Here is an 18126-nt window from a genome sequence, read left to right as displayed (position 1 = left end):
TAATGTGAACTACAAAAACAGAAAATGACAGCATGAATATAAGACTATTGTCATCACACTCTGTATGGGTGTGGTCTACCACATGGATGAATTTCCACTGGGAGGTGGATGGGAATCAGGACACACAAGCACATTTTTTTTGTACAATATAAAACAGCAATGGCCCCATCCATTTGATACACCAGATGGCAACCCATGCAATACCCGCCACTCTTCATTGTCTATACATTAACATTTGGGCAGAGATCTTCAGCTGCCGAAATCACTCAGTCAATCTTTTATACAACACGGCGTAGAGAAGGGGAGAATGAGGGAGGGGTGGGGGTTAACGGAAATGACGTGTCAGTGTTTGCTCTTCTTTGATTTTTTGTGAGACCTGTGAGGAGACCTTGATTTGGAACGGGACTTTTTAGCTGACTTCTTGGGCGTCCTGGAGCGCGACCTCCGAGATCGTTTGGGTGTGCGAGGTGATGAGGGAGATCTAGAGGGACAAAAGAACGATTCTTAATATCGACAACTGTACTGCAAGTAATCATAAGTGAGGACTGTGGTAAAATGTAGGCATACAGTAGAAGTTGCAGCTGACAGACTGTCTTACCTTTTTGAGGATTTTTTGTTGCTGGATCGAGGGGAATCTTTATGGGTGGTGCGGGAGGATGTGTCTTTTGAGTACGATCGGTCGGAGCGTTCTGATCTTTCCGACCGCTCTGAACGGGGAGAAGACGACCGGCCTCGTCTGGTGCTACTCCGTGTCGGGCTCGGTGACCCACTGTGGCGCCGCTTCCTGTCAACCCGAGGGGACAAATATCTGTCAGATGGGAAATTAAACAAATCTGATGTTGTATGAAGTTCATTCTGAAACACTCCACCTTTAGTGGCAGTGCCGACACTGCATTGTAACCTGCCCAACAGTTATCTCACCTCTCTTTCCTGGTTGGCGTGTCCTCCTTCTCCTTTTCCTTCTTCAAGTCTTTCAGCCGTGCCTCAGCTTTCTCCTTCTCTTTCTTCTCCCTCTCTTTCTCCCGTTCAAGTTTCTCCTTTTCTTTTTCCTACAATGAATTAACACAATAAATGACCCCAATGTTCATTTCTGTATTTGATATCAGTCTTGGTGAAATTTGCAGGGTTTCACATTCAGTACCTTTTGTAGTAGTCTGTCCCTGTAATGCTCCACCTGCTCCTGGATACTCTGGCCTGGCTTCTTTGGCCTTTTCCCTGACTCCAACTCATCCTGGAACTTCATGACCTTAACCTTGGTTAACAACGCAAGAAAAGCAAAATGGTTAGCAAAACACTGCATACATTATGTCGGGCCATGTTGAAAGGGGGTTTGTTGTATTTATAAATTACCTCGATCTCTCTAAGCTTTGAGCGCTTCTCCTCATTCATCTCAGACATCTTGGCTTTAACATCCGAGTCGTCTCTGATGGGGTTGGAGTAGCTCTGGTTATCGTCTGAGCGAGGGCTCCTGTCATCATCGTCAGTGTCGTCATCATCTCTGCAGAGATGGAAACAGTTCATCAAGTTTATAGTGCACCAAAGTATTTGCAATGTCACAAAACAGAGCATGGAGTGAAAAGATGGGAAACACTAAACAACTCACCCTTTTGTTTCTTCTGGCTGCTCAAATATCTCCCACTTTGATGTTGTGACAGCTGAGGAGCAAAGTAAGAAATGGCACCATGGTAAATATAAAAGCAACTTTACACACACAATTATCATTCTACTCAGAGTGATGGACTCACCTTGAGATTCTAACTCTGCCTCGTCCACTGCTTCCCATTTCGAGGGTGCTACCTTGAAGGTTGCTTCCTTGGACTGATCCACTATGGAACAAGGAAAATGAGACACTTGGTTACTGCTGCATACATCACTAACTACCACCACATACCCAACATAAGTATCTGTAATGCTCACAAGGTATTCCATCTATGTCCTCTTCCATGGGTTTGATGGGAACACCATCTAGGTCATCGAGAGGCGCGCCATCAATAGGAGCGCCATCAATGGTTCCAGCGTCAATTGGCACCCCATCTACATCCTCCAGTGGACAACCGTCCACATACTCCCCTATTGGAGCCCCGTCAATGTCCTCTGCTGGCTCAGGCTGGGACAAAGTACAAAAACAATCAAGCTGGGAGTTAACTAACCGATGGGATAGGTTAAGAAAACATTACACTGGACAAGTTTTGTTTAATCATTTACCTCGGGGACGACGATTACAGGCTCCTTCTCTGCAGCGAGATTAACCAGACCCAGGAAGATGTTCTGCAGCTTAATGAGGAAGGGGTCAGGATATACAGCCCAGTCCTCCCACGCCCGGAAACATGACATTACACGTTGCTGCAACACAGAAGAAAACAAGGAGGATGGTTAAATGACCAGGATCGCTAACTATGTCAACTATATAATGTGTTCAGTTCACTAAACAGGAAGTGATTGACATTTGGTACCTTAAAGTTTTCACTCTGCAGGTGACCCTGTATCGACTTGTATGTTGAATTGAGGTCAGCGAAAATCTGGCAAAGCTTTGTCTCAAAACTGTTGAGAAAAATAAGAGTTATTATTTGCATATGAAAAAGGGCAGTTAATCATTGGTATGTTAATGTTAAATTGACAGCACTGTGTAATAGTCATAGTGCTGTAAATAAATCAAAGAACTTACTATTTTCTATAGTAAGACGCGTTGGTTACTTTGGCAGAAGAGTTATACAGCACGTCAGAAACGAGATACAACCTGGCAATCTGGACCGTCAAAGAGAAAAATGTGAATGAGTGTAAACAAGAAAACATTTTGGTAACTGTTTACCATTAAATCTGACATCAGGTTATTGGCTCCTTTTTGGAGCAGAGGCTCAGCGCTCTAACTTGCCTTCTTGGGAAGAGGGGTCTTGAGGATGGAGAGTGACTCCGTTACACACTCCACAATTTCTTCAGCAGCTTCAGCGTGGCTGAGACAAAACAGCATGGCTTCTGCAATGTCTCCCCTCCTGGGAGTCAGACCGCGCAACATCTCCTCCAGCTTGTCCCGCTCTCTGCAGAGATGGAGGACAGTTACGCAGAACTCAAACAGCGGTCACTTTAACTGCAGGCCGATTTAATAGATTATGCTGCAATTTATTACTAGTTAAGTTAGTATGAGAATTACTCTTCTTTCAAGCAGCCTTTCTTGCTGGATTCTTCCTCTTCCTCCTCTTCGTCACCATCATCGTAAGGACCATGGAGGTATGGATTAAGAGGCGGCGGGCGCCACAAGGAGCCATTTTTAAACATCCTAAAGTCGTCTGTTCGCCATTTGCCCGGTGCCTCACCCTGAGAAGGAAATAATTTACAGTGAGTAGAGCATCTAGACAATGATCCTAATGTGTTTCTTACATGTGGGCTGCACGGGTTGACATTTTGTGCTGAACTCACGCGGTCTCTAAACACAGAAATCAAACCTGTAGTATGGAGTAGAGCTTCCACCGGTAGTACACGTGTGCTGGGCTCTGGTTCTCAAATAGAAACCTGGGAGGAAAAGTAAAAACCATCACAACTCAGGAAAAAACAGGACTCATCGCAATTAATGCATGAAGCATGACCGTGACGTGCAGTTGGCCCTACCTGTACATGGGATTGTTGATTTCTCTGTTCATGATCATGGCTTCAAACATTGGGCCTTCACGCACCACAAACTCGATCATTCGGTGGATGAGAGAGAGCAAATTCCTACAAGAAAAACACAGTTAAAGCAAACAGATTCAGACTGGCCTGATTTTTGAGCACTATAAAAAGCCTGCCTTTTAAACGTTAATTTATGCTTGGCGGTCTGACACTTAAAACAACCTTACCAAAGACACATGGGTAACACGAGAAATTTCATCAGGGCGTAACTGCTACCATATACAGATGGTACAGTGCATGTGGTGGACAGCTGTGGTAACACTTGCTAAATACCTGGCAGAGAGCTTCGCCTCAACAGCTCAGCCGGAGATTAACAACATCCATGTATTCATAAGTTACCACTGATAAGAGTCAAATAAAAGGACAGGGTGATGCATATCTTAATACAGATAAAATTGTCAGTGTCAGAGACCAGGCATAAATTAAGTGCAACTGTGACTATGCCTCTGGGCCTATTTAGAACATCAATGAATAAATGCTGCCAAGTCTAATTAAAACACAACTGATATCAGTGAAACATTGACGCTAATCAAAAGAATTAACTAACAAATCAAGGAACAGCTGATTTCTTTTTAATTGTTTATATACTGTTTCAAGTTTGTCGTCATGTTCTTTGAGGCGACAGTGCAACAGGTTGTGATTACATTGCACTGCCTTGACCCCTTCTTCTTCTTCCAAATTTCGCAAAATGGGGAACAAATGAAGCTGACGAAGTTGGGAAAGTAGGAGCGAGACATTGACAAGGCACTGTATTAGCTGAAACGTTGTGTCAATACAGTGCCTTTCAATACCCACTCATCTCCTGACTAAAGTGAAGTGAAGAAGAACCAAAGCAGTATAGGATTGTTGGCCTAAATAAGCTAAACAGGTTATCTATTGGTGCTGTTGGGAATGACTGAAGACAGTGCAAATGGGATCACTAAGAGTTCTTTTGTGCCAAATTTGGGGGGCGATACATGGTGAAGGCTGCATACAATAAGCCTAAAGTGGCCAACAAGACAAAGGATGTCTTTCATTTGACAACACAGATCACATTTACTTGTATTGGAGCCGATCGTACCAATGGCGGGGTAAAATTCTGTATACTTTCCCAATCCATCCCATGATGCTTTTCAGGTCCCTCGCTGCTGCAGACAGTTCAACTTGTGCTGCTCACCAAGGCCAATGTCAAAGGTCATAGAGAGACTAATGCTGGCAAGTTTGGATTTGTTGGCAGGGGCCAGATTTACTGAGCTCCCGATAGGGTGACAGAGGCCAAGGGGGAAGACGGTCTGTGTGAGCAATGGTCAGAGAGCAGGTTTCCACAACTACGGATCTAGAATCGGCAGGCTATGTATGTATGTGGCAGAATATCATGTCACTAGGGGCTGAGCAACACAATAAAAAATGTTGATGTATGGAGTGGAACTGTGATGGACTAGAGTCATGATCAGCACATTAAATAAGCTCTATAATGACGTGTTGCTACATATTGAAGAAGAAATATGAATGATGGTGGGATGTGAAAGAGAGAGGTACACGACAAACTTCAGAAGTCAGTATTTTTCTATGTACTAATATGAAGACATCGTACAGTTGCCTCAACCATTGCTCACCCACACTGACCAGCCCCCTGTAGCATGCAGTGATCAACCGATCAAACTTTTTTTTAGCTTCATTATGGGATGTTTTTTTTTTGTTCTAAGTTTGAACACCAATTTAAAAAAAGAAAAACATGTACCTTTCTGTTGGGATAACCACTTTGACTATGGCTTGCGACAGAGTCTGTATATGAAGTCACATCAGATAATAAACATAGAACGTGAGTATTGTTAAAAAGGCAACAGGTGAAAAATATGTAAAATGCATTTAAAAGGTGCAAAAAAAGACAACAACTTTCCTTTACTGCTGTCAGTTTTACAAAAGGCCAAACACCTCTGACACTTCCTTAACCATAAACACTTGTCTGTAACACTGAGCAGTTTCCACACACACTAACATTTCACTTTGATACTGCATATAGTGCAACTAATCTAATTCAGTGAACTGGACAAAATCTATCACTTACAGAAACTAGGATCATTACCTGCACTGACTGAGGCTACAAAGGCTAACATCTTACCAGCAAAATAAACAAAACACTGCCATAACCCATGAGAAAACCCTAGGCTGGCATGCTGAGTTACCTTCTCAAACTCCTCCTTGTTTTTGGGTGGAGGAAGCAGGGGAGCATTGGGGTTCTTTAGCCTCTCCCGCGGCTGTGCGTTGAAGGGAAGGCCAGAGGGAGGTGGTGGGAGTGTGTGCTCCATCATGGAAGGAGGGATGTAGATGGGGTGGGGTGGGATGGGCACACCTTTGCCCCATCCTAATTTCATCTCAAAGTTCATTATCATCTTTCCTGTAGGGGCAAATATATACATTACATATATACAAATATTACAAGGGCTGGAATGAACACAAGTTTGTCGTGACTTTATTTCATAAAGAAGCACAGCTTTGTACCGTTTAGGTTCTTGAGTGCTCGCTCTGCATCCCTCCTGTTCATGAAAGCCACAAAGCCACAGTTCCTCTCCCGAGCCCTCTCCTCGTCCGTCCTTGGCCACATGATCTTCACGCTGGCCAGCGGGCCATATCGGCCAAACTCTTGACACAGCATCTCCTCATTCATCTACAAAATTAATAAAATACACACAGGGACGATTACTACCTCAGAAAAGGACATAACCTACATAAGGCATAGAAGTATTGTGTTATTCTATACAAATTCACCTGTGGATTGATGTTTCCCAGATACAAGTTGGTAGTGGATGGGTCTCCTACATCATGGGAACCTGGTGCACAATCATCCAAAACTGCAGAGACATAGAAAAAGAGAAGAATTTCCTACGGCTGTCTGACAGGACAACATAGTTTCTTTTGCAAGATGAAGGTATTCACAGCCACTAGATTAAGTCGCAATTACCACTGGACGGACGGTTTCTTCTTGAAGAACCATCCGCTAAAAGAAGCAGAAAAGCAGTATAAATTTTGTTTCAGGGCAAAAGTGGACAAGGGGGTGGGGGTGGAGGGGTGGGGGGCGGAGCAAAGTGTGCAGAACAGGGCCGTTTCAGGCCAAGTTAGGACATGGAAGACCAACATGGAGCATGACACTTACATGAGCGTCTTCCGTCCAATCCTGAGAGAGGTTCGAAGCGACTGACACGTCCCTTCATCTTGTGTCTCTCATCCCTTTCCTCCTGTATTCTGTTGGTAAAAAACATAATGTGAACTTAGGTACAAATTTTGCTAAACGTGTCTCAACGTCTGTTCTTTTTACATAACTATTCCACCATTGAAATTTTAAATTCAGTTGAAAAAAGCTTACTGTTTAAGTTCTTCTTTGAAGAGCTCCAGGTTGCTCTTCTTTTTCTCCTTTTCATTGCTTTTCTTCACAGGCTAAAACACAGATGTGGAAACCTTATTAGCTCCATAAACAAAGCATTACTTCTACTAGCAATACCGAGAGGCTACTGTGAAAGTACTCACATGTCTTTTGTCTAATGCCAAAAACTGAGGCGGGGTTTCCAAAGGCAAGAAGCTTTTTGTTGTTTGGGACTCAAATCGTGACTTGGGTTTGTACAACTTTCCTTTCTTTTCATCAGCAGCTGCTTCTTCTGTAAAAAAAAAAAAAAAGAAGAAGAAAAAAAGAAGGCATGCTCTAAATTTCAGCCTTACTGTATTATCAATTCATTAGCCCATGTCAGAACATGTGGACTCAGCAACTGTTCTTGTGCATTTACATATCAAGCAATCTGTGCAGGAAAAAGATTATGTAAATCCTGTACCTTTGGTAGCATTTGCAACACCACCGCGAACAAAGGCTTTGACTTTGCCCTCCCCTCCACCTTCAAAAGCAGCAAGGAACTCCTCATAAATCTCCGCTGCTGCCCGCTCATCCTCCTGAACACAGAAAAATCATTCAATAAACACATTGACTGAATTGCTGAGAAGCATTACAGACTCCCGAGGCACTCCATACTTACTTTTTTCTTGATTTCATCTTGTTCCTTTTTACTTAGTGTCCTCTTTGCCACTGCCATCTTGCCAATGCTAAAAGACTTTAGTTTGCTCTCAAGCAGCGCCTGCCCATGTAAACAAAGCACATTAAATTACTTTCAACAGGTATTTCACATCATCATGTTAATGTAAATCTCGGTTGATGCACATTACACATTAGGGCCGCAATCAAATACATGGCTACTGCTCTAGTTACAGTAGTTATTGTTTTTGTTGACAGGTGGATCCTTAAAACTGGCAGTGCCCATGTTGACAGGGAAGTTTAGCGGGTTTTTTACGTTGACACCACGTCACTCGAATTACACAGAAAAGGAGTTCGTAGTTTGCTCCAAGACATTTGATTGTCAATCTGCATGTAGCGTCCCCTGCATACTATCCATGTAGTTGCAGCCGGGCATCAGGAAGTAACAACAAGTAAGTAAAAATTAGCCAGAGGCCTAACAAGCTGGTATCTGCTGCACCGCCACCGACAGAATGCGTGAAGCGGCCAGTGACTAGCTACTACAACGAGCTAAAGGATGAAGGCCCGTGTTCCCAAATATGACGTTTTCTATGTCGTAATTGAACTATGTGTAGACGCTTCTCTGTTTTGAGTCCTAGCAATGTAAATATTATCAGCTAGTAGTGCGACAGCATTCCTTTCTGGGCCCACTGCCCTGGCTAGTCCTGCTCAAATCGTTAGCTTAGCTGAATTAGCCAGTGTGGCCGCGGTGCCGGATAGCCAAAGGTTAGCTTTAGCGTGTTGGTAGTTAGCTCACAACGCTGCGCTCCACTCGCAACTCTCGTCTCCTGCGTGCTACAAACAAGTAAATACCCCAAAGTTGTACAAGCATGCTGTCTTTGACATTTTCATTACGACAGACGAGACCTAGCTAATGCGAGTAAAAAAGGTAAATTCACCTTAGCGCTAGCTTTTTGAGAGCCACCAGGCGTTCGGTCCGCCATCTTTTGTGGAACTAAAATAAAATCGATCGTCGAGTACAAGATAGTGACAAATGTGAAGCCCCAGGAGGCACAGTCGAGCACCGAATCAACGGTGGTTCAACTTATTTTCTCCAGTCTCTTTCCTGCCCACGTTTATATTCAAATAAACATGAAAAAAAATCAAGAGACTTGTAAAAAAAATATGGGTTGAGTAGTAAATAAAAACATATTTTCTCACTTCCTTTAATTTTTAATAGCTTCAGAGTCGCGGCTTCGCATTAACAACAGACAGGCTCTACAAAACTGCACAGACTGCATGACATCCTGTCATTTCGCTGTCGTGGTTGGTTACAAAATAAATATGGTCTACACACAGTAGGCTACAAACTCTGCACAGTAATTTCGAGCTGTAATAAAAATGTGTAGCAGCAGCCAATGGTTATTAAAGCATAACTCCAGCAGGTGGCGCTCTCGCTCTCTATCACTCAACTCAACATTATACCTGTGCGCATTATTCTGTACAGCCTACGGTGATTTCAGTAATCATATTTAATGATGTGTCAGCAAGTGTAAACTTCACATTCCTAGAAGACAAAGCCTTGGTTGTTTTCTCTCACTTCAAATCCGATCAGTTCACATTTGGTTAATGTACTGCATCGACACTACATGTGCAGGCTGTTAATAAAGTCTCTGTCAGTTCATATTCACTGTAATAACAAAGTTTATCTATGACTACTTGAGTCAAGTTTCTTCATGCCATCTCCTCCCAGGTTTTTTCAGACCAGGTGGCGCATGAAACTAATGCAGGACCCCACACCCTCCCAACGCGTCCATACCCTAATGGTTTTTTTTTTTTTTTTTTTTTTTTTTTGGGAAAAAGCAGCCGCCTGTGCTCCCTCCCTCCAACCACGCAGAACAAACGCTATATTCATCTGCTCCAGCTTGCAGTTACTGAAACTCCCCGCAGGAACTCCTGGGTACTTTTTCCCCCCACCGTTTGCGCTGCTGAACACAATGCCATTCATGCTGCCACGGGGCGAAAACAGGCGTAGCTGCTGCTCTGTTAACCCAACAATGTGGAGAACATGCAGTATTTTTTGCGCATGGAGTCTACTGTTTTTGGCAGAGGTCTGTGCGCAGACTCAGCAGAGGTACATCTTTATTTATTTACATTTTTATTTTATTTTTTTCCCTATGAATTTGGAAGCTTGATCTGTGCGCAAGGTGTCAAGGATCCCATGCAGTCTGTGGAGGAGCTGGAGTTTACCTATAGAGGAATATTCTGCAGTCTGCGCTGCCTCCAGTCGGGACATGTGGCGCATTGGCGAAGAATTAAATCTGTATTAAATCAACCGCAGGCTGTCGTTATAATGCTCATATTAATTTCAACACATCACTGTCTTTTGCTGTTTGAAATTTACAAACCATTCTCATCCACCCCTCCTTCCCCAGACAAATCTTCACATGCGGAGGAAACATCACAGGGGAGTCCGGAGTAATCGGGAGCCAGGGGTACCCAGGAGTTTACCCTCCAAACACCAAATGTGTGTGGAGAATCACAGTGAGTCCCAACATTCATATTCACATGTTTTGCTTTGCTTTCATTGCCCAGGAAATGGCAGTGATCAAACTGATTGTGAACCTGTTAAAAACACACCAAACAGCTGCAGAATCTGATAGCCTGCTCTTTCACTAACCCCAAACTCCTAATTTCCTTCTAAAAATACTCAACCACAGCAGCTTAAAGCAGCTTTTTTCTGCTGACAGGCTGCTCTATATGACTGTACTTTGAAATAGTGAAGCTGAAACAGCTGCAACTGTACCCTGATCACACACACACACACACATGTCTCAGGTTTGGTAAAATGTAAAAAATCATGTGGAAATTATTGTTGTAAAACTATCGGTAACTTGAAAGTGAGGTTTAATGCTCTCTGTAAATTCCCACCCAGGTCCCTGAGGGTAAGGTGGTGGTCCTGTCATTCCGCTTTATCGACCTGGAGAGTGACAACCTGTGCCGCTACGACTATGTGGATGTTTACAGCGGCCACGCCAATGGGCAGAGACTTGGTCGCTTCTGTGGGACATTCAAGCCAGGAGCTCTGGTTTCCACGGGCAACAAGATGCTCCTGCAGATGGTATCCGATGCGAACACCGCTGGGAGTGGTTTCCTGGCTGTTTTCTCTGCTGCCCACCCCCACGAGAGAGGTAAGTCAAAGCCAACATGGATGGAAGAAGAAGCTGAGAGAATGGTCCTCTAGAGTTGCTGTCTTACTTACTCATATAGGTGCCAAGTCTGCCTGTGCAGCATCTGTGTAGAAAATATCTTGCCGCTACCCAAGCATGTAATAGCCTACGGAGCCACGTGGGATTTTGTCTCAGTCATGACTTCACTGCTTCCATGAAGGAATCTGATACTGGCTTGGGAGTGTGTCTGTTTGGGCAGAAGGTCAATCTTTATGGAGCAAATTAACAAGGCTGTTTAACGACCAGTTGCCCAAGTGAGGTCATCACAGGGTACCACGCTGCCCAGACAGAGAAAGAAGACATTTACCTCCTTTAGCAGAGCTCAGCAGTAACTGTAAAACAAAAGCGAGTGTAGTTTTTTCTTTCTTTCTCAGTAAAAGTCAGTGACCTTTGTGGATTTGGACTTGTCAGAGACAAGGCGGTTTGTTTAAGATTCCAGCTTGTGGACAAAAAGAGAGCAACATCTCAACACCTCTCACGTCCCGATGTGGAATTTCTCACTGAAACCTCTTTCTTTTTTTGAGAGCACTTCAGCAGAAAGCACAGGTCAGAAGTATCACTTAGAGTTGAATGAGCTGTTTCCTCTCTGCACGGTTGCAAAAAAAAAGCCTCCTCTATTGTTTTTGTGGAATTTTAATGGCTGGTTCTCTGTGCCCAAGGAGCTGTCAGCTGTAATAGACAATGTCTATTAACCAGCTTGGCTCTTACACAGTGGATGGCAGCAGATAGACTGTTGCTATACTGTCTCTGTGTTGTCAAAGCTGTAAGGCACGACATGTTCTCCGTTTGTTGAGTATCTATTTTTGTGTCAGTACTAAATTGTACTTCTTAAAGACTTGTTGGAAAGAACACATCAATCTAAGTGTATGTTACAAAAGAAAACATGTCTTTAAGAGATTCGGTCCTTTGACAGTCTGAAGAGCTTTTGAGGTTATTACACTGATGTCTTTCAGATGTACGTCGTCTCTTTAAAACCGCACGCTGCACGGGACTAATGAGTGACTTGCTTTTTAGGCTGCTCATAATAACAAAGAAGGCAATGAGAGCGCCTTTTGAAGAGGACACATGGTTAATTCCATGATCATATCATTTACACACCATCCCCGCCTTCAACAGGATGGCTAATATGAGTAATTTCCTTCATTCTGCAGATCTGTGCAAATGAGAATTGTGCAATCAGAGTTGTGATGATGATCCAAGATTAACGTCAGTCCTTTCTTCACAGGGGATCAGTACTGTGGAGGCAGACTGGACAAACCCTCTGGGAGTTTCAAAACCCCCAACTGGCCCGAGAAGGACTACCCAGCTGGAGTCACCTGCTCCTGGCACATAGTGGCACCAAAGAACCAGGTCTGAATATCTGAAATAGGCTTTCATTAGTAAATGGAGGTGTACTGTCAATGGGTATTGGCCATTAACAGGGAATACGTCACCTAGTGCCTATGCACACAACTCAGTGTGATGGGTGTGGACATCATCAAACCACAACTGACAGAGAAGTCTCTAGTCTGATATCACAAGCTTGTGACAGTTGAGAAATGTCTTTGCTTCCTTTTCTCTGCAGATCATTGAGATCAAGTTTGAGAAATTTGACGTGGAAAGAGACAACTACTGCCGCTACGACCACGTCTCCATTTTCAACGGCGCGGAAATCAATGACGCCAAGAGGATCGGCAAATACTGTGGAGACAGCCCCCCAGCGTAGGTGATTCTGTCATCCGAAAGATTTTCATTTACCCCCCCAAAAAAACGTCCGCAAATGTGACTTCATCTCGGTTTACCCTCCATCTGGTTGTCTGCCTCTCTCCGCAGGCCTGTGTTCTCCGAGGGGAACCAGCTCCTAATCCAGTTCCTCTCAGATCTCAGTCTAACCGCAGACGGCTTCATTGGACATTACAAGTTCAGACCAAAGAAATTCCCCACCACCACGATACCACCCACCACTACCACACAGCCAGTCACCACCAGGCCCATACGTAGGTAGCAACTTTTATCCAGTAAAAACCTCTGGAAGACCTCTAACATCTGTATTTGTTGACGTAGCTATGAGACTAAATTGGCTTTGTACTACTGGATTCTCTTGCTAACATGTGGGGTTTATCTTTCGTATTGAACACAACGGGGAGATCTGGAATCTGCCTCAGATAGCAGATCTGGGCAAAAGACGGAGGAAGTCAAGTGTGATCCTGAAGACATAATAAAATATGGAGACAATTAATTTCTTCAGAGCTCTTTTCAGACTGCTTGTTGTTGTGGACGGCGAAGCAGAGCTGATTTATACTGCATATAAAGACGTAGGAAACATAAATACAAATCTTCTGTTGACATAAAAATGGTCAAACAACAGGAAAAAAGTCAAACAAATGAGTGGATCTCGACTAATGAATGTGCGGTTGTGATGCGTCAGTTTCCACAGCCAAAGACAGCACATGTTTTCCCCACGTTCCTCTTGTGTCAACTGTACACAAAACAAGTCCTTATACGGCGTGGGCGTGTGTGTGCAGCCGCAATCACAGCTCATTTTCATACTCAAACTCTCATTCCCACACGCTGTTGTTTTTTCCCTTAGTCAGGCCAGGATATTTTGGCGCTTCCCTGCCATGATGTCACACTGTGACAATGCTCTGGTTGGCTTATCGTTCCTGACTTTCCTCCTCTCCAGTAGGAAGAATATTTACACAACCACCTTGTATTTTCTTTAAGTCGCGGTTCTTTTCTTTATGGACGAGTAACAATGTCTTAACTCCAAAAAAACAGATGTTCACATGTCACATTATCTTGCCGGTTTTCGCACTGGACATCGTCTCTGAGGCCGACAGCCATTCATTTGCAGAGGCTCTTGTGCTGCTGAGAGTATAGTCTGGAAATAAACCACAGTAGAAACAGATGCAGCCATAACTTACATGCGTTTGCATCATTGACAGGCAAAAATTACAGAGATTGAATTTTCTCTTATGTGTGTGTGTGTGTGTGTGTGTGTGTCTCTGCCTTTTCAGCTCTGAAGTACTCTGTCGCCCTGTGCCAGCAGAAATGCAAAAGACGAGGAACACTGGAGAGCAATTACTGCTCCAGCAATTTTGGTAAGAACTAGCTCTTATTGAACATATCTACTGTTACACACATAATATTCCCTGCGTAGTCTGAATCTGAGCAGTACAGAGACTCCTCAGATCTGCGTCAGGAGAACACACACTAGCATCGGCAGCCAAAGCTCCTCTAACACGCAGTTTTTTAGTCCTGATCATGTCACTGTCTCTGCTCCTCTGATTTTTTTTCTCAAAGACTTCCTTGATAGGCTGTCAGGAAGTGAAGGAGTGCATACAGTAGGACACAGTTACCTCCAGTGTAAACACACACACACACACACACACGCTCAGCCTCTGACTGTGGGGAAGTGGTTGATAAATGAACGTGTTGATTTGGGCTCGGCCACCGTTCGCTGCTCTCCCGCTCTGTGATGTTTTCCCCTCAGAGATGTTTACCACATGCGTTAGACTGACATTTCAAAGCAGCTCGCTTGGATTCGCGTCGGGAAACCGAGCAAAGGCGAGCGTTGCGGTGGTGCACGTGGAAAAAGCTGCCTGTGTGATGTGGGTGCAGAATCAGACATGTTACCTCACATTTTAATGAATGAGAGAGACAGTCGACTGAGCTTAGTTTGGCTAACAAACACTCAAAGTCATCATTTGATGCACTTTGAATTGTCAAAAGGAGCTCTCTGCTCTGTGTTACAGTAGCAACAGATAAAATAACATCGGTGGAACAGGCAGCTCTCTGGATAGACTCATCCCTGACAGGAAATGAAACAGACAGTATTTGGAGTCCAGACATATTGGTGCCATCAGTGTAAAGAATCCTGTCCATGCTGTATGAGACATGATTCACCTCTTGCCCCACTGGCTCCATCACTATCACTCTGCTGCCATCGCTAAACATCAGGTCCAGTCCAAACAACAGAACTGTATTTCTTGGGCTTTTGGAGACCTGCTTAGACTAAACAGGAAATAACTCAAACTTCACTGTGTACATTTGTCACATTTTTAGCACCAGCAGAAAGAAAAGACTCAGGAAATGGAGTAGGTAGCAACTTCGTAACTGTATGCTAATAAATGATGGTCGATTGACATGTGAAATGATTTCTCATAGTGTCAGATTTGTAATCTCCTGTTTTTTTTTTTAACTTAAACAAAGCTAAAATTGTGGATATATATTTTTATTTCATTTTAGAACATATAAGTTTGAGTCACGTTTGCTCATGCGAAGTATTTTAGCTGCCTTTGGGTCAAATTTAACTTGGTTTTCTAATAAACCATATGCTGGCAGTGCTCATCGTGTAAATGTACAGTCACTGTATCCTTGATGTTGTTTTTCTGGGTTTTATTCACTCACAGGCGGATGGAGGAGCCATAAAAAGGCCAGTGTTAAAGTCCTGACAGGAAATGTCGAGTGCCTGTGTTGTTAATTCATCATGACATCTTTTACAGCACAATAATTAAAAACATCAAAAGCACACATTGTTCACATTTGCCTCAGATTATAAATAAAAAAGCAGATTCACTGTACAATGCTTGTTTCTATCTAAAAGTCCCCGCTGTAAATTTCAGGCTTTTCTCTGATCCTGAAACATTTGCTTTAAATTTTCAAGATTACACATGTAAGTCCGGCTTTTACAAATCCCATCCTGACAGGAAACCTAGACTTCCAGTTGTATTAGCAGGCATTACTGACTTCTCCTGGTCCTTCCAAGTTTGATTCTTGTTTATGGGAAAGTGTGTGAAACTGAAACACATGTATTCAAACCTGTACATTTACAGGTGTATTTCTGCACATATGTTATGTTTAATTAAATTTTACATCACCTTTTTTTTGTATGTGTGCAACAGTAATAACAGGGACTGTCATTACGGCGGCGATGAGAGGAGGAAGTATGTACGCCACCATCTCCATCATCAATGTGTATAAAGAAGGCAGTCTGGCCATCCAACAGGCAGGAAAGACCATGAGCACCAAGATCATTATCTTGTGCAAGAAGTGCCCATTTGTCAGAAGAGGTGAGTGTACATCACACTAGTGGAATTAAATTGGTTCATTGTTCTTCAGAATGTACTCTCTGATGTATGAAATCACTGTTGCAGAAAACTGGTCATTATCTAAATGATAATAATCACTGTGCAGTTTCCTGGTTGACTGTTTTGAATAACATATGGCTCTGAGGTTGCTTCCTCTGCTGTGCCGTCACACTCAGTTGACAGCGCTCGGCCCAAAAAGTGTGAGGTGAGCAGAAGAACTCACTGTCCAAACAGTCAAGCATTCAATATGTTTATATGTATGTTTTCTGCATATAAACATATGCTACACGAGTGCCGCGTGGAGATTCTGATGTTGTGGCTTCCCTGAATGTCTCTGCCGTTTCCGCCACTGCATTCAGGTTTTTTTTGTGTGACCTCACCAGGCTTGAACTACATCTTCATGGGCCAGGTGGACGAGGAGGGCCGGGGGAAGATCGCCCCTCAACACTTCGTCATGGCGTTTAAGACGAAGAACCAGAAGGGACTGAGTGTTCTGAAAAACAAGCGATGCTGAGTTCCAGTAGCTCTGCGGACTGGTGCGCCTGAGGCTCAGCTGTGGATGGAAACAATTAGACAAAACTCAACAACAACATAAACAGAGGACATTCAAAAAAAAAAAAAAAAACTGAATCTGGACGCAGGGCTGCCAGCACAAAACTCAAAATCTTCATTAGGGGGAATTAAGATTTGTGTATTTATAATTTTAGCTGAGGCTTGCATGGTTTTAGAACAAACAAGAATAAGTGAAGACCTTCCAGTCTGTCCTCTATTAAACTACCTAGTTTCTTTTGCAACCTCAGACAATCATCAACAGAATTAGTTGAAATTTCCTTCCCTATTCTCAGTCCACTGTCCTCTTAGTACCGTAATCACATTCCTATCATGCCCCAAGCAGCGAATCATACTGTAGCCAGCAGCAGGAGCCCAGAATATGTTGTATAGCATTTCACAGACCGATGTTTCATAAGACAAACAATAATCAGATTCTTTAAAATCTTCAGTCTGTACATCTTTTTCTGAAATCCCATGATTGCACCGCTAATATAAAAGTAGATTTCCGTATTTTGCCTGTCAATTTTTACTTTCCTTTGAGGCTGTAGAGTGCAATATAAGTTAAGACTTGGATTTCATATTATTTAGTCTTCATTAAACAACAATATCACCTAATCATTATAGTATCTCAAGCCTCACTGGTATTCAAAGGGGATTTGTTACAGCTGTTGGAGGTTTAATGATGGTGTTAACAACCTGCCGATACATTTTTGTGTTTAATTTTACCTGGCAGGGTTTGTAAGTTTTAAATGTGGTGATTTAAGTGCAATATTTAATATATACATGATTCTTTTAAAGATATTTTTATGCTGGTTTTATGTGAAACAAACGAGAACCTTCCTAGCTAAAGCTCTTTTGTTTAGTTTGTTTACAGATGCAAAGCACCGCGATCAGCATATACTTACTGTCGTTGTTTGAAAAAGGAAGAGGTATGAAATGAAAAAGTATTTTCATATGAAAAAAAGTCTGTGAATATTATTTATATTTTATTGTTGTCATCTGCCCAAATAAAACGCCTGTAACATTTTCCTTTTCATTTGCCGTCTGTGTACAAGAACCTTCAGGTGGAAACTCAAGAATGACAAATAATATTTGACTTGGTCAGCTGAGATCAGTCAAGGCAAGTATGCTCTGCTAAGCATGAGAATGGATCAGGTGTATGTAATGTGACTCTCACATGGACTGACCTGCTGGGCAGTTGGCTGAGCAGCCAGACTGTATTCTGGCATTCACACCTGAGTGGCTAGGGAACAATTTTCAGACAAAACAGCAGCTAGTACAAATCTCAAAAGCAGCATTTACATTCAGCAAAATGTTTCAGCCATTAAAGCCCCAGCAGGTCCAATTTTTCCATAAGTCTTTATTTGTCTGTCTGTTTAAAACAATGGCTTTCCTTATTTACAAAAAAAGCTTGAATAGCTGAATAATACACAGAGGGGGCCTGAGTCTGGGGGCTTTGGTGGAGAATATATAGTTTTCTAGTTAAGTTCCAGGTTTAAAAGTTGCCTCTGTTTCAAAGAGCAAAGTTTTTGTTGCACATGCTCGGGTCACACAGCATCCCAGATAGACGAGAAGCAGAGGTTTTGTCAATAGGAGAGGGAGGAACAAGGGGGGAGAGATAGATATATCTGGTCTT

General features: G+C 42.9%; 2 protein-coding genes across 5 annotated transcripts; one reads left to right on the top strand and one right to left on the bottom strand.

Annotated features, from left to right (window-relative positions):
• Nucleotides 1-55: 55 nt before the first annotated feature.
• On the bottom strand, nucleotides 56-8643 carry u2surp (U2 snRNP-associated SURP domain containing; the record flags this gene model as incomplete). 4 transcript variants are annotated; one of them, XM_083995576.1, is made up of 26 exons in its annotated part: nucleotides 58-481; nucleotides 599-808; nucleotides 922-1049; nucleotides 1142-1252; nucleotides 1351-1498; nucleotides 1604-1655; nucleotides 1746-1826; nucleotides 1918-2107; nucleotides 2206-2343; nucleotides 2454-2541; nucleotides 2666-2745; nucleotides 2873-3035; nucleotides 3149-3312; nucleotides 3441-3507; nucleotides 3604-3708; nucleotides 5384-5427; nucleotides 5829-6040; nucleotides 6145-6310; nucleotides 6412-6494; nucleotides 6605-6640; nucleotides 6797-6885; nucleotides 7007-7077; nucleotides 7168-7295; nucleotides 7467-7581; nucleotides 7665-7763; nucleotides 8599-8643. In XM_083995576.1, the coding sequence occupies 26 exons, from the start codon at nucleotides 8641-8643 to the stop codon at nucleotides 343-345; spliced, it is 2952 nt and encodes a 983-aa protein (XP_083851702.1). In that variant the 3' UTR covers nucleotides 58-342. The 4 variants fall into 4 exon arrangements, with proteins under 4 accessions (XP_083851704.1, XP_083851702.1, XP_083851703.1 ...); XM_083995577.1 differs by having other exon boundaries at nucleotides 599-784; XM_083995578.1 differs by lacking the exon at nucleotides 6605-6640 and having other exon boundaries at nucleotides 56-481.
• Nucleotides 8644-9576: 933 nt separating this feature from the next.
• Nucleotides 9577-17238, top strand: pcolce2b (procollagen C-endopeptidase enhancer 2b). The gene is made up of 9 exons (XM_083995581.1): nucleotides 9577-9773; nucleotides 10075-10183; nucleotides 10575-10830; nucleotides 12095-12219; nucleotides 12434-12570; nucleotides 12682-12845; nucleotides 13866-13949; nucleotides 15753-15920; nucleotides 16322-17238. The coding sequence occupies exons 1-9, from the start codon at nucleotides 9637-9639 to the stop codon at nucleotides 16450-16452; spliced, it is 1311 nt and encodes a 436-aa protein (XP_083851707.1). The 5' UTR covers nucleotides 9577-9636; the 3' UTR covers nucleotides 16453-17238.
• The last annotated feature ends 888 nt before the right edge of the window (nucleotides 17239-18126 follow it).

The sequence above is a fragment of the Trachurus trachurus genome, assembly GCF_905171665.1.
Source record: "Trachurus trachurus genome assembly, chromosome: 20".
Lineage (NCBI taxonomy): Eukaryota > Metazoa > Chordata > Actinopteri > Carangiformes > Carangidae > Trachurus > Trachurus trachurus.
This window is presented reverse-complemented; position numbering and strand designations above follow the sequence as displayed.

Bases quoted from the DNA above. Each gene is read 5' to 3' on its own strand.
- pcolce2b (XM_083995581.1), top strand. From the start codon at position 9,637: ATGCCATTCATGCTGCCACGGGGCGAAAACAGGCGTAGCTGCTGCTCT. The intron at 9,774-10,074 runs GTACATCTTTAT...CTCCTTCCCCAG, and splicing joins TGTGCGCAGACTCAGCAGAG to ACAAATCTTCACATGCGGAG. The intron at 13,950-15,752 runs GTAAGAACTAGC...TGTGTGCAACAG, and splicing joins TTACTGCTCCAGCAATTTTG to TAATAACAGGGACTGTCATT.